The sequence below is a fragment of the Tachysurus vachellii genome, chromosome 12 (genome assembly GCF_030014155.1).
Source record: "Tachysurus vachellii isolate PV-2020 chromosome 12, HZAU_Pvac_v1, whole genome shotgun sequence".
Classification (NCBI taxonomy): Eukaryota; Metazoa; Chordata; class Actinopteri; order Siluriformes; family Bagridae; genus Tachysurus; species Tachysurus vachellii.
The window spans coordinates 16,847,616-16,864,668 of NC_083471.1; the positions used below are offsets into that span (position 1 = coordinate 16,847,616).

Consider the following 17,053-nt stretch of genomic DNA (forward strand, 5'->3'; position numbering starts at 1 on the left):
AAATTTCTTGTCATTATTCTTTATTAAAATGTCAGGTTAGAGTTCTGCTCAGCTGCACCATATTTTTGATAGTTGAGGTGTATTTAAAGCATTGCAGATGCAGGGTGTGTCGATGGTGAAGCTGTGGTATCTGTCACTCTGATCCTGCTCTCCTGCTCCTCCTCCGAAAAAAGAGAACTAAGAAACTGCAAAGTAATACAAATAAATATCAGAGGTGTTCAACTATGACATGTATAACAGTATAGATTTCAGGTTTCAGGGGTCAGTACAGTATAGGATTCTTTATCTCTACCCCGGGAGCTCTCAATCCTTTATTGATGATGAACTGCTTGAAGGCCTGAGCTCCATGAATCTGCTTCAGTTCTTCATCCTGTTCAGCAAAGGAAAATGACTGGAGGATGGATTGGGCTACCTGATTGGTTTCATTGGCACCAGCTGATTACACTCACCTTCTCAGTGAATTTTTGCTCAAACTCGGAATCTTCAGTCACTGAAGGTTCTCTCAGAGGCTCATTCGCAGGCCGTTTCTTCCATGTTTTAGGATTTAAATACCATGCACCATATTTAGTTTTTATACTAGGAGTATACACCTGGTGTTGAGAGAATAACCAGACATGTTGGAAGAATAAGGTTTGTGTATATTCATTCATTTTTCATTTTAGAATGAAAATATGAACAATGAAACAAAATTAAAAAAAACTGCATTTTATTTATTTATAATTTCTTTTTTTTTTACTAAAGAATTAAATGTAAATATTGGCTAATTTTTATCACTTCTTTCACCACACAAAGTATAAATCAAATATAAATCAAATATAATTATGTATAAATCATAAATTACAAGTATAAATCAAATATAATTATGAAACCAAATATGAAATATACCTAACATATAATACATTTCTGCATGTGTAGGCTTGACCTGGAGCTACAAGCTGTCACCCTTTTGCTATTCTTGAAGAAGACACTGATCCATATTTGTAATACTGTACATTAGCCACTAACAGCCTCTTTAATTTAACCATATCATATAATATTTCCAGCTGAATAAGCATATGTACAGGTTCAACAGCAAGAATGGAAGATTCTAGTAAGATACTTCCAGTCACTGATCTCAAACAGCCTAATAACCGGCCCCCAAACTTGGCACAAGCATTCATCCTATAATCGTGTCTCAACACTGTCGAAAACATGTCTGGGAGCCCAAGAGGGTATAATTGGTTCCGCTAACAGAACTGCTGACTTTGGGGTTAAAATATGCAGTGGCAGGCTTTGTTCCATCTTCACAGATTAGTAGCTGTCATGACCTATCTAGCAGATGGAGACTGGCAAATTATTAATTGGGACAAAATTGAGTACAATTAAATGTAGCTCTAATACAGTGTCTTCTATATTGCTGTAGGCTCAGTGGTTACCTTGTTCAGCTCTGAATCTTTCAGTTGCAGGTTGTGTGAATAGTCTTTACACATCATCTCTGGTTTTTGGTTAATTCCAACATCTTGGAATGTTACCATAGGCTCCTTTTCACCGCCACTGGCAAACAGGTTCAGGATAGTGGACTCTGTGAAGTCATTGGTGTCCTCACCCTAAAAGAATTACCCTTATAGTCAATGAGGAACGGTTACACAAGGATAATGCATGGGGTAAAATAGCAAAAGTGATGTCAGTGTAGCATGTCAATCATAATGTCAATGTGGGCTCATTCTGTCATTAATGCATGTGTGCTTGTTGTAATTCGGACTGACCAGTGAGGTAATCCAGTCACAGAAGAGCTTTGTGACTCTCTTGATTTCTTCATCCAGAGGTGTGACGTGCAAGCTTTTGTTGCTAATCATTGGTCCTTCTTTGGCAAACTTCTCCTTAGCTTCCTTAAGTATATAAGGATTCTGAGAAGTTGATTTTACTTCACCCTGACTGAAACTGTAGAGATGATGTGTGGTAAGATCAGATTTTTCTTTTTATTTGCCAGTTTTATCAAAGTGATTTACAAGTCAGGCAGAAATATAACAGAGTAAAAACAGCTGCAAAAGCAGACAGTCAAAACAAAAAGTTCTAGTGCACACAAAGGCACACACAGACTTTAACCATGAGAGTTGGAGTAAATGTATTAGTAGATTTGGGTTCTATAAGACATTTTACTACCTGTGGAACAACAACAAGGAGAAGGTTCTTTGATGGATGCCCAAATTTATGAAACCAACATTCCCTTAGATAAAAACAGATAAGCATGTCTGTAAGCCAAGCACTTACCTTGGACTATTAGGTGATTCTGTTGTTGGCTCTGAAAAGGTTTCTTGAATAATGCCTTCACATGGCACCACATATTCTTTGCTATACTCCTCTGACTTGGCCAGAGGAGTCTCATTCCTGATGTGCAGGGATGGATCCAGAATGAGCAAGACTTCATGGAACAGCTAACAAATGAGATGAAAATACTTGATGTTAGTATTTTCCATTTGACATGGCATGTGCCTTATAAAGCTATGTTCACAAATACATAGATTGATTTTATTGTTGCACGTCTTCAGACCTTGTAGTATTAAACTTTCAATAGGCACTCCTACTATTGGTTGCCATAGTAATAATGCTTATTAGTGGCTAATGTAAATAGTATTCCAAATTATTTCCTTGCTGCTAAACTGAAATTCTGAAATGGGATTTGGCATTTGTATAAAGAATTCACTAGTGTGTGTGCATATATATATATATAGCAGGTAATCGGTGGCAATGGGCACACACATCATCTTATCTTTATCCATATATTATATACCTACCTGCCCACTCCTGACTTCACTCCTCTACTGAACATGTCCACATCTAGTCACCAACAGGTTCTGTTGCTCATGTCAATGGTAGTCATCAACTTTCATTGAAAATGAATGATCTTTGGCCATTGTGTTGTTTGTTTTTTTCATGGTATGATAAATTCAATGAGAAAATATGAAGTATTTCTTTTTTTTTTTTTTTTAATCTTATCCTTGTATATATGAAAAACAAAAGGAAATACATAGACCAAATGCCTTATTTGTTCTTCTTACTTAGATATTCCTAAGAATTACTTTTTCATAACATGACAAAAATCTCTTACACTGTCAGTATTTATCATATTGTTGTTATAAGCAGAGGAAGGGTTATGTGCTCAGCTGTGAAATTTTAGGGATGCCACAGCTATATACAAAAGGGATGAGAACCATGCTTTGGTATGTCTGAGACTTTAAACAACTTGCACCAAAGATTGTAAAAAAACTTTTTTGAACATCTTTGTTCTAAACATCACGTGACTGCTGACCAACAGTGTCGTGTGTTTTGTCGAGTTTGAGGTAATTGTGATGGTGTTACATTATCTGCATATTGATCGGTTTCATGTAATCTACCTCAGGTGGCAAACCACTTCCTAAGAGTGGATAGAGAGCGAGCGGGTGAGCTTTCAGACTCTGCTCCACTGCATCCACATATCTGCGCCGAGTCTGGCGTAGACAATTCTGTTTGGAGAAGCACGCCTGCTCTTTGGTAAAGCGTCTTTTTGGTGATTTTTCTTTCTCTGGCTTACGGGACAGGCCAAAAATGGCAGCTTCAGTTCCATGCTGGGGCTGTGTAAAAGTCCCTGCCTGTGGTACAGGGTAGCCATCTCTAAAATCATTAAGTCCTGATGTCAGAAAGCGCCATCTGCATCCATTCAGGGACCTATAGAGCTGCAGCTTCTGAACTGGGTCCTTCAGACACTTAGTGCGGAGTCTTTCTTTATACCTACCCCAAGAGAAATTATGGGTAAAATTATAAAATCAAAATATGCATACAGCAAAAAAAAAAAACATGTGACCATGACACTTATATGTTCTTGTTACACATCCTATTCAAAAGCCATGGGCATTAGTATAGAGTTCCCTTCTTTACAGCTCTAACAGCCATTATTCCCCAGGAAAGTGTTTGGGGCATTAGGTATTGATGTCAGCTGAAGAGGCCTGGGGAATTCATCACAAAAGTGTTCAGTGTGGTTGAGGTCAGGACTCCTGAGATCTTTCACGCTGACTAAGAGTAATGCTAAGAGACATCCTTTAAATTTCCAAATTTGTGGCAACAGTTTAGGGAAGAACCACATTATAGGTGTGATTGTCAGGTGTCTAAATATTTGGCCGTGTAGTGTATCACAATATAAATCTACATATGGACTACTATGTGTATCAGTACACCCTTTCATACTGTCCAGTTTGTGTTTTAATATCCACCATTTCATTTCGCAAACGGAACATAAAACCAGCACTAACACATAGATCCTTGATGCATAATCTTCCCAACATACAGTATGGGAGCGTACATTGACACCGTAGATACAAGATTTACTGAGCTCAGGGTAATCTATAAAGTTTCATCATATAGTGTTAACGCATAATTAACAATTAATTAATCCAATTATTGGTCATCTGAGGAAGAAAGAAGTGTTTAGCATGTGTAGAAATTAAAAAAATTAATTTGCTATGAGATACAAACAGTACAATACCAAGGATGAACAGGAGTGCTGTCTCCGGGTCCAAATTGACATTTTCTGTTGGTCATCTTGTGTGTTTTCTTTTCAGTTCTCTATTAGTGTTATCTTTGTTTCGAATAGAACATATTCTTTTTAAAACGAGAAAAAAAACCCGCTTCAAAACGGTGCCAAAGTTTTGTTTACACTTACAACGCTACACTAATCATCCTAGCCGAATCAGCGAGTGGGGTTGCTATGGCACAGGAGAAGCGCGAGGCGTGTTCGACAATCACTTGGTGAAGTGCGCACTTCGCAGTAGTGCGGAGACACGTGAGGGACACGAATTGGGACAGAAGCCAAGAAATTTTAAAGAATTTTGCAGCATGTTGGTAGACAAACACAAATTCTGCGGTTTTAAAATGGATTTAAAATACCGTGACTGCAGTGTATCTTCTTCTTCTTTCGGCTTTTCACTTCAGGGGTCGCCACAGCGAATCATCTCTCTCCACCTATCCCTATCTTCTGCATCCTCAACACTTGCACCCACTAGCTTCAAATCCTCATTAATTACATCCATATACCTCCTCTTTGGCCTTCCTCTTTGCCTCCTGCCTGGCAGCTCCATGTCCAACATTCTCCTACCAATATACTCATTCTCCCTCCTCTGAACATGTCCAAACCATCTTAATCTCGCCTCCCTAACTTTGTCCCCCAAACGTCCAACATGGACTGTCCCTCTGATGTACTCGTTCCTAATCCTGTCCAATCTTGTCACACCCAAAGAGAACCTCAACATCTTCAGTTCGGCTACCTCAAGCTCTGACTCCTGTCTCTTCTTCAGTGACACTGTCTCTAAACCATACAGCACGGCCGGTCTCACCACTGTCCTGTACACCTTCCCCTTGATTCTTGCTGATATTTTCCTATCACACAGAACTCCTGACACCTTTCTCCACCCACTCCAACCTGCCTGCACTCGCTTCTTTACTTCTTTCCCACTCTCTCCATTACTCTGGACTGTTGACCCCAAGTACTTAAACTCCTGTACCTTCTTCACCTCTTCACCCTGTAACCTTACTGTTCCACTTCCCTCCCTTTCATTCACACACATGTACTCAGTCTTACTACGACTGACTTTCATTCCTCTTCTCTCCAGCGCAAACCTCCACCTCTCCAGGTTTTCCTCCACCTGCTCCCTGCTCTCACTACAGATCACAATGTCATCTGCAAACATCATCGTCCAAGGAGACTCCTGTCTGACCTCCTCTGACAACTGGTCCATCACTATAGCAAACAGGAAGGGGCTCAGAGCCGATCCCTGATGCAGTCCCACCTCCACTGTGAACTCCTCTGTCTGACCTACAGCACACCTCACCACTGTCCTGCTCCTCTCATACATGTCCTGCACCACTCTGACATACTTCTCTGCTACTCCTGACTTCCTCATACAGTACCACAGCTCTTCTCTTGGCACCCTGTCATACGCTTTCTCTAAGTCTACAAACACACAGTGCAACTCCCTCTGACCATCCCTATACTTCTCCATCAACATTCTCAGAGCAAAAATTGCATCTGTTGTGCTCTTTCTGGGCATGAAGCCATACTGCTGCTCACAAATTTCCACCACCTTCCTTAAACTAGCTTCCACTACTCTTTCCCACAACTTCATTGTATGGCTCATCAACTTTATCCCCCTATAGTTGCTGCAACTCTGCACGTCACCCTTATTCTTAAAGATCGGCACTAACACACTCCTTCTCCATTCCTCAGGCATCCTCTCACTTTCTAATACCTTGTTGAACAAACTAGTTAAAAATTCCACTGCTGCCTCTCCTAGACACTTCCAGACCTCTACCGGGATGTCGTCAGGACCAACTGCCTTTCCACTTTTCATCATCTTCAAAGCCTTCCTGACTTCATCCTTTCTAATCTTATCTACTTCCTGTTCCACAGAGTTCACCCCTTCTACTCTTTTTTCCCTCTGATTTTCCTCATTCATCAGCTCCTCAAAGTATTCCTTCCATCTCCTCTGTACACTCTCCTCACTTGTGAGCACCCTTCCATCTCTATCCTTAATAATTCTAACTTGCTGCACATCCTTCCCATCTCGATCCCTCTGTCTAGCTAACCTGTACAAGTCCTTCTCTCCTTCTCTAGTGTCTAACCTAGTGTACAACTCGTCATATGCCTTCTGCTTGGCCTTAGACACCTCCCTCTTCACTCTGCGCTGTAACTCCTTGTATTCCTGTCTATTCTCTTCAGTCCTGTCCATATCCCACTTCTTCTTGGCTAATCTCTTCCTCTGTATACTATCCTGAACTTCCTCATTCCACCACCAAGTCTCCTTATCTTCTTTCCTCCTTCCAGATGACACACCCAGCACCTTTCTCCCTGTCTCCCTGATCACTTCTGCTGTAGTTTCCCAGTCATCCGGCAGCACTACCTGACCACCCAGAGCCTGCCTCAACTTCTGTCTAAATTCCTCACAACATTCCTCCTTTTTCAGCTTCCACCACTTAGTTTTCTTCTCTATCTTTGACCACTTCCTCTTACAGACCATCAGAGTCATCCTACACACCACCATCCTATGCTGTCTGGTTACACTCTCTCCCACTACCACTTTACAGTCACTAATCTCTTTCAGATTGCCTCTTCTACAAAGGATGTAGTCTACCTGTGTTCTCCTACCTCCACTCTTGTAAGTCACTCTATGTTCCTCCCTCTTCTGAAAATACGTGTTAACCACAGCCATGTCCATCCTCTTAGCAAAGTCTACTACCATCTGTCCTTCAAGGTTCCTTTCCTTGACTCCAAACTTGCCCATCACCTCCTCATCACCTGTGTTCCCCTCCCCAACATGTCCATTAAAATCCGCTCCTATCACCACTCTCTCACCCGTGGGAATACTCTCAATCACCTCATCGAATTCACACCAGAATCTCTCTTTCTCCTCTAACTCACAACCTACCTGCGGGGCATAACCACTAACAACATTCAACATCACCCCTTCAATCTCTAACCTCAGATTCATCACCCTGTCTGACACTCTCTTCACCTCCAGAACATTCCTCACAAACTCCTCCTTCAGGACCACACCTACCCCATTTCTCTTACTATCCACACCATAATAAAACAGCTTGAATCCTGCTCCTATACTACTCTCCAGCTCCTATACTACTCTCCAGCTCCTATACTACTCTCCAGCTCTACCAGCTCTCTACCTTTCCCTGTCATAGTACCAACATTCAGAGTCCCTATTCTCAGTCCTACACTCTTACCTTTCCTCTTCTCTCTCTGTCTGTGCACTCTCCTCCCTCCTCTACTCCTTCGACCAACAGTAGCCCAATTTTGCACCGGCGCCCTGTAGGTCAACGGCGCCGATGGCGGTCGTTGTTAACCCGGGCCTCGACCGATCCGGTATGAAATTCTTACTGACAATTCGCATGGTTAGATTTGGCAATGTTTTATGCCGGATGCCCTTCCTGACGCAACCCTCTCTATTTATCCGGGCTTGGGACCGGCACAGAAGTCACTGGACTGTGACCCCCATGGCTAGATTACCGTGACTGCAGTGTATGCTGCTTAATATTTCACCCTTCCCCAAGAACTGGCAACCCATTAGGGTGTAACCTCAAATCATACCTAGTATGAACCATCATTGCACTGACCAGGATAACTCTGTGCCCAGATCACCCCAGGATACAAGTGTGTACAAGGAATTTAATGCAGCCTTTTTATTGCTTGTTATTAATATTATATATTTTTTATATTATATATAATTTTAACACAAATTTTGACATGATGGTTTAAGAACTATATTCAAGACAAGTCAGCGTGTCATATTGTTCAGATAAAAATCTGGACAATAATATTTATATATCTAACGTTAATTATTTATTAAGAAGCCCAATCAGATAAATAAGGACAACTAAGAATAACCACAAACTATTAGTACATCACTTATTTGTGGCCTTGCAAGTGTTTACATGTCACAAAGCCTTGATCTGTTACTTACTCTCAAATGACAATGACTAATGACAATGTACGTTTTAAAATCTGGATTAAGATGAAATAAATAATAAAATAAAATAAAGTAAACCATTGTTAGGAATCTGTGATTCTACACTTCCACACTTGTCATGCTCTAAATACAGTATTTACAGAAAGCAATTAAAATGCATTCGTTTTATTTATTCAAATATTGTTACTATTATTATTATCATATATTATTATCATTTCACTTGCACTTTTCTATTGTTCTATAATAGATGTAAAGTTCTAAACTGAAAAACTGTTTTATCTAATTTCCTTGTTCAGTTTATTTGAATAGGAAGTGGTTTTTGCAGATTTATTACAGTAACAACGCTAACCGAATGTTTGACACTTTAAGTGCAAAGATGCAAGATCTGTGAGAAAGAAGAACTGTGAAAATCTTTCTTTTCCCTGTTCTGTTCTGCTCCTCACACCCTGGTCACAGGACTCTCACATGTACTGAAGTGCACTTGTGAGGTTCTACACACAGGCCTATAATACTGTGTCAGTAATAGTTTGTCAGAATAAGCAAGATTTGTTACGGGATGCAGACATGTGTCTTACACAAATATTATATACTTACCATCCACTTTAATAGGAATACTAATATGCCTGCTAATTTATCCAATCAGCCAATCATGTGGCAAAAAGCACAATGCAGAAAATGCAGATACAGATCAAGAGTTTGACATCAAACATAAGAATGAATAAAAAAGTGTGATTTCTGTAACTTTGACCATGGCATTGTTGGTGTTTCCATATTCTGAGAAGGCTTGCCAATAGAAGTGTGGCTGTGGGGATTTGTGTTCATTCAGCCCACAAAAACATAGTGAGATTGGAGACTGATTTTGTGTGTGGAGGTATGGCATACAGTCATCGTTCCAGTCCATCTCAAAAGCGTTTAGTGGGGTCGAGATCAAGGCTTTTTTTACAGCGCTTCTGATGTTTATCACTCCAGCCTTGGCAAACTGTGTCATCATGGCACTGAAATTGTTATGCAGGCTTCTTAGTTCCTGTGAAAGGTTTATAACATTATTATAAAATAATGTTATGACAAAAGTTTGGGGATCATGGTCAGGCATATAAATACTATTATCCATATAGTACATATTTGAAATGTTTATTATCTTAACAGACCACGGCACTAAGAGTTCCTGGTGAGTTTCCTGTAATTCATGTCTTACCATTGGTACATGTTTACACTGTGGAGCTCCTGTACTAGAAAAAATTCCTTGTATGTGGAAACATACTTGGCAATAAAGACCTTTCTGATTCTGATTCTGATAAACATGTTTCCTGTTCTTCCTCAGTACAAGCAAACATTAAAATCCTGACTTTTTTTTTGTGAATTGCATTTCATAATTTTAAATATCACAAAGTTTATGGTCAGTTTTTTTGTGAATGTAGTAACTGTATGCTGTATTTCCTATAAATTAGAGTACAATAAATTGTGTTATTATGAAATTATGTTTGACACAAAACATGTAACACAAATGATAGGAAATTTAATACAAAGTGTAAAAAAAAGAAACGTAACTTTTCCTGCAAGAAACTCTGTTTTCTCAGTTCTTCTTCATGTGCAGTTCACAACTAGTCAACTTTTAGTGCATCCATGAGAGTAAATACAAATTAACTTTATTTGCTCTGCACACTCCTTTAACAAACTCATCAGAACTCATGGTAGTGTGACTTTCAGTGAAACCTGTGTGTGTGTGTGTGTGTGTGTGTGCTGAGGGTGTAGTTTTGTACTGGGTAGTTCATGTGTGGAAACTGGAATATGTGTATTAAAGTGTTTGATAAATACTGTAGCTTGCCATTTGAACACACCCATAATTGTCATCAAACTGACATACAAAATTTCAATAATGAATTATTTATCATAGCTCAGTTTCACAAACATTTTGTGCTATTAAAATCAGCTTAGCTGTTGGGCAAACTGATGATCATAAGGAAAACTTTCCTAAACTCTTTAAAGCTATAAATCAGAATATTCATCAGAAATGTCCAACAGTGTACAGTATTCAAGAGAATGCAAAACAGCTTGCACAGCTAGTGAAAAGTGTTGATGCATGGGATCATTTCCTGGTGTTCTCTGTTGATTTTGTCTTAAGGGAAATTAAAGGGATTCACAACACTGTTAAACGTTTACAGGGTTATTCTCCTGAGGACCCACCGCTACAGCTGAGACAGGTACAACCTCCCTGCTGTATAGAAAGTACATGAATGGAATGCCTCTCTGAAACACTCATGGTGTGTGGTACATTTCTCAGGTCAGCTGACACAGCAGAAGGAAAGATCAAACTGGGTTTTGAAATAAAGTCAGGAAAATGTTTGGCATGTTCAGAATTAATTACATTATTGGCTGTTAAACTGAACAAGAAAATAGTTGTAGTTGTTTATTTCAGCTGTATAGTACTTATGTCCCCAAATGATTCCCAAAAACTACCTAAAAACTACTACTACTAACTACTAAAAACAAAAGTCTCCACAAAGAAATGTTCACAAACCAACCAACCAATCAACAATTATACATTTTCTTTAGTTAAATAACAACACATTATTTATTTATTTTGTATTAAATTGTGTAGATCATCGTGTAGATCATCCAACTTACATGTCCCTTAGAAAGTCTAACATACATATAAATACAAATCTGTGAATTTTATATTGTTATTCAAAATTAATCAATAGCACTGTAGTATAAGCTTTGTTAATGTGTTCAGTTGCTTTAGTTGCCTAGAAATATCATAGCCTGTGTCCGTTTAGTTCCAATACAAAACAAAGTGTGTGTAATGGACAAATGTTTCCTTTCATGTTCAATTGTTAAGCCACATTCTTTTTGATTTTAAGTCAATCGTTCCCCAGAGAACCATACTCCTGTTTAAAACACAGCAAAGTTTTAACCTGCTATTGTTCTTATTTGTCATTATGTGCACATGTGTAATAAACAATCTGTGCAAGAAATCAATTTGAGAGCATAATATTCATGCAGCATTTTTAATTCAGTTCTGTAGACTTCCTTGTGAATTTAATATCACATGGACCTCACAGGAAATTGTTAGGATCTAATTTGCAAATCTCTAAATATTTCACATTTCCTTTGTATCAAATATTTTGTACCTTTTATAGAAAATATGAACCAAGACAAATTACTATGTGCTTTTTAAACATAAACTTGGCTGACAAGCCTATGTGCTTTCTTGGTAACAGTCTAGCAACCCAATTTATTTAGATAATTGATGTTGGCTAGAAAATAACATTAGCTTATTTGTGACATCATAATGTCCTTGAATATATCCTCAAGATAACCTTTGATGCAGGTTGTGATGCACATTCAGTTTTCATTTTTAGAATGATGGGAACAACATGCACATTCAAGAAGCCTAACAGGATATCATCAATTTCTCCCAAGAGAAATTATACTGTCAGAATTGATGGTAGAACAATGGAGTGAAATATTTAGCTGGAAGCAAACTTGAAGAACGTTTTGTTTTCTGTTTATTGTGAAAGCCAGCTCACCGACTATGTTTCACTGTAAGTAATGCAAGCCTGTAGTTCTAGGAAGTTCACCACACCTTAGGTCAAAACAGGGTAAATTTACATTACTTCACCGAATGGAAACTCTTGTACATGTGGAAGGATGTACAATTATAGAGTAAAAAAATTATTTGTTAAAAGGAAAGATGCGTTAAATATTACCACTATCTCCTTTGCCTTCCTAGAAGCAATCATATTTGGTTTGCGGCTTCAGAATGATTTAATCATCCTTAGTCTTTTGGTAACGATATGCCGCATTTGTGCCATTTTTATTTTCTCTCCTGTGGAACGTTTTTCCTCAGTGTCACTTGATCTCCTGGGAGAGCTTGAAGCAAAATCTCAGGCACATCAATTCAACAGAGTCTCCCACTACACTTTGTGTCGTAACCCTTCAATGAATCTCATCTGGTGAAAAGGTCTGGCTGTCTGTGTTGGGAGTTAACGGCTGATATCAGTCTTTACCCTCAGTAGGAATGTCAGTGCAGGCTTGTATAGTGAATAAGCCATACCAGTTTGTGCACAGTTACATCCTTATTCCCTATAGCGGAATTTCTGCATGCCTAAGTGGTCGGTGTGGTTGCAGTTCTGTGGAAAATGTGGAAAGGTCTGGGATCTGAGACAGATTGTGGAGGTGTATATAAACCTAAATAAACCTGTATATTTTTTTGTATTCTGTCAAAATGTGCAATATATTTGGCTTGTGGTACGAGTTAATAGATTTTTTGCCAAAAAATGTGTTAAAATAACCGTCTTAACTAATCTTTGGTGTGTGCCATGTGTTAGATGATGATGTTAAAGTACACACTTAGAAAAACTGATTAGTGTTTTTATTTTATTTAAAGCACTTCATGGCTGTGATGTCATTACAAAGACTTGAAGCTGGGTTTACACTATGCGATTTCAGCTTAATTTTGCTGTTGCAGAAATAAAGCACATTGTACAAGGATTCCTTAGTTGTATCTGAAATTGGAGTCTGTGTTCATGATAGCCTCAAATTCTTGTTCTTGGATGATAAGAGTGGACCCCAGTGTGATCTTCTGCTTTTGTAGCTCACCTGCCACAATGTTTGATATTTTGTGCATGCTGCGATGACCGCAGTTATAACAGTGATTATTTGACAGCTTGACCCAATCTGCCCATTCGCTTTTTTTTATCGACAAGATAACATTGAAGATGTTGTTTTGTATTATGTACCATTCTGTGTAAACTTTAGAGACTGTATGTGAAAAAACCATGAGATCAGCAGTTTATGAAATACTCAAATCAGCCCATCTGGTACCAAAAACCGTACCACAGTTACAGTCACAGAGATCAGATTTTTCTCATTCTGATGTTTAATGTGAACACTAACTGAAGCTCTTGACCTGTATCTGTGTGATTTTATACATTGTGCTGCTGCCACCTGATCGGATGTGTGTCCTATTAACGTGGGCACTGAGCGTATATTTAGGCAAACTAATGGTCAAAGCAGAATAAATTTCCATTCTGTCTAATGCTTTGCTTGTTGTCAGACCAGTTTGACGAGATCCTTCTATTTTTTTTAAGCCCTTTTATTTTCTCACTTGACATCTTCGAAACAAACTCCTGAATTTATGGAGGTCCTTTATTGATCGTAATCTTACTAATGATTCTATAATTAGTTGCTTAAGTTAATGCATATTTAATTTATTAATTTGATTGTCAGAACAAACAGTTGGAGAAAACAGAAGATATTTTAAGGACCTGCATAACAAATGATAGCCGTATAAATCAGCAGACTGCCCACATGTGTTTTCTTTCTAATGAAAAGGATCCTTGTACTGATGAAAGACGATTCTCTGCTGTTTCTTATGGACTGAGGACAAATAGCATCACCATCAGCAATTTTTCCTCATATATCTTACAAATTGTAGATATATTTTACAGTGTGATGTGGAAAAATAAGAAGAAAAGAATTGGTCTGGTATTATGGATCAAAGGATCTGTAATATCTCTAAAGCAGTAGTATGTATTTACTAGCCTGCAAACTAGCGTGCAAAAGGATATGGATTATTCTTTTTGACCTGGAAAGCGGATGTGTTATGCATTTGCCTGTTTGGCTCTGTGATGTGGTATGTGTGAAAAAAAAAAAGAAAAAGATTTGGTGGCAAACAGAGGATGATGTTTTCATGGGAACAAAAAGTACAGGCCAAAAAAAAAAAAAGAAAAATCTGTGTGTACAAACTCATGTCTTTTGTTGGAAAACAAACAGAGCTTGCATACAACTGCTAATGAGGTTACTGAGAGGAAGTATTCTAGGAAAGAAAAAGACAATGTGTCTAACTTAGCTTTAGTAAGTTTTAGTTTTAACAGTTAGCTTTAGCTTTAACTAAAAAAAAGCTTTACCTTTTTTTAGTTACTAACTATAATAGAAACATGACTGTTAAAAATCATTCTCTTCCATAAAGTTTAATGAATAAATAATTATCCCCAACAGAACAAGCCAAGTCCAAATCTCAAGAGATCTTTCAAGAAGAGATGTTTCAAGAAATCTCAAGAACTTTAGGACTTAAATTAGATTTACTCCATGCATTGTTTTACATATACTGGGCCTTATGCTGTACAAACTCAGAGGTAACAGTACTTTTCCTTGTCTCTGTGGCTGTACAATCAAGGATACATCTACTGTATCTGTAGTATGAAACGCTTACTTTACATTTTATGATGCATCAATACAGAACACATGGTAAACAAATACTGTTTATAAATTGTATTAAAAAATTGGGAAAAACGTGTAAGCAATAAAATGGACCTTCTTTGTAATAAAGTACAGTTTGGCACCATCATGGGTGTGGATTTGAACATTGGGTGGTTAAAGTGTAAATGCTTTCTAATTAAATGAAAAATAAATAAATAAACTGGATAAGCAAAATCTGCTTAGTTATATCTGCAGTATCACTACATAATTTCTTCTGCTTGTCTATCTTCCTTTTCCATCAAAGCTTCACGTCACCTCAGAATGTTCACATATGAGACAGCAGAGTAATCCAAGATACAAGTCAGACATCTATCTACCACTGATGCAAAACAGTTTGCTAAGATAAAGCGCTTCATTTTCAAAGCTACCTCTGCTCTCTTAGTCAAACCGCTGAATCAAACTTGGTGTTACGAGGCAATTCTTGTGCATTTTTATGTGATATTCACAATCGATTTGGAACACCAATAACATTACAAAATAAATTACTTCTACATACATTTCAGTTACTTATGGTATAAATATTGGGGGATCGTAATACCTAGTTTTGATTATTTAGAACAGTGTTTTTATGGTTAACTATTTCAGTTTCATACTGCACTGGATTGACCTTCTTGAAGTCTGCAAAATTCTTTTATGTTTCCAAATCATGTTATTAAAGTGGCAGAATCTTTTCAGTGTGAAAAATAAAGTATGATTGTGTGATATTTGGACAGGCCATATATCCTAATATAACATGAATCTCTTTATAGTTTAACTGCAAATAATAATAATTATTATTATGCTCTGCAGTCTTTAAATAATTGTCATTCACTTCGAGAAAAGGATCCAGTTTCCACAAAGCCCTATTACAGAACCCCTCAAAGCAGATTTATATTATGAACATCAATGTGAATGGGTACCATAATATTTTCTCTATTTTCTTAAGTCATATTGCTTTTCTATCCCTTATCCAGAGCGATTTACAGTCTCATTTTTATACAACTGAACAATTGAGGGTTAAGGGCCTTGCTCAGGGGCCCAACAGTAGCAGCTTGTTGGACCTGGGATCTAATCACAACCTTAACCACTAGACTACCACATACCCCAAGATTTAATTTAAAATGTTTAATTATTATAGGCAACCTGTTTAACTTAATGAAGTATGAATTAAACCCGGTCGATTTATGCTATAAGCACTGAATAATAAATATAATAATAGAATGTGATCTCCATGGCTACAACTATATTAAATCAGGGATGTCCTGGTTTTGCTTTACTGATCTCTGGAGGTCCTGAACCACATTCTGAGCACCACTGCTTGGGATTAACAATCCATCGTATCTACATGTGTGTTCATCAAACACAGTAAATTACAATGTTTAGCACCAAATAACCATGAATATGAACAAAAAATTATAACAAAAAATACATATATAAAATGTTTTTAAGATTAATTACTTTGTTTAGGCTGTAAAATGGGCTTTAAAATCTGCACAGATCAGGTGTGCTTCTGTATCAGGACAGAATATATATTAATAACTTATACAGACTTATTGCATTGACTTTTCTCCATGCAGCTCTAACTACACCACACCCGATTGTATTAGTAACAGACAGACAGCTGCTAGTGGGCTTTGTTGATTCAGCTTTAGCAACTGTCAAAACACGAGAAAGATATTTTCCTCTCTGAGATGTAAACCTTTAAGCCAGTAAAAGAAAATTAAGGAAATGCAGGACAACCTGAGGCTACTATTATGTGATAACCACTTCTTAGTTCTCATGACATTTAATCAGTGGTTTGTTCCTGCATGTTGAATGACTAATACACATTATGTTTAACTAATGTCTGTTAAGGATATTCCTGTAATGGACTGGCGTCCCATTAGAGTGTGTCCCCACCATGTGTAAAGTGTTCCCAGGATAGACTCCGGATCCACCATGACCCCGACCAACAGTTACTAAAAATGAGTGCTGTTCCACTTTACAACATGTTACGGAAAACATTAGGGTAAAATAAATATGTTTTGTATACACCCACTGTCCACTTTATTACAAAGACATGTAATACTACACATTCATGCTATTATTCAATCAATCAATCATGTGGCAAATCATGCATGTGGCAATCAATGTTCACATCAAACATTAGAATGGGGACAAAATGTGATCTCCACGGCTTTAGCTGTGGTATGATTGTTGCGACCAGACGAGTTGATCAGAGTATTTTTCGTGCTGTTCTGTGGAAACTCTAAAGACTGCTGTGTGTGAAATTCCCAGGATATCAGCAGTTTCTGAAATATTCAAACTGCACAATTTGGCACCAA

At 37.8% G+C, this 17,053-nt stretch overlaps 1 protein-coding gene across 1 annotated transcript; it reads right to left on the reverse strand.

Moving 5' to 3' along the window:
- Position 1: 1 nt before the first annotated feature.
- Positions 2 to 4,692, reverse strand: zgc:158260 (uncharacterized protein LOC571389 homolog). Its single transcript, XM_060884115.1, has 8 exons — positions 4,499 to 4,692; positions 3,375 to 3,747; positions 2,251 to 2,414; positions 1,746 to 1,920; positions 1,416 to 1,586; positions 450 to 590; positions 293 to 370; positions 2 to 185 (listed from the first exon to the last, which is right to left on the reverse strand). Exons 1-8 carry the CDS (start codon positions 4,552 to 4,554, stop codon positions 84 to 86), a joined length of 1,260 nt encoding a protein of 419 aa, XP_060740098.1. The 5' UTR covers positions 4,555 to 4,692; the 3' UTR covers positions 2 to 83.
- Between the last annotated feature and the right edge of the window lie 12,361 nt (positions 4,693 to 17,053).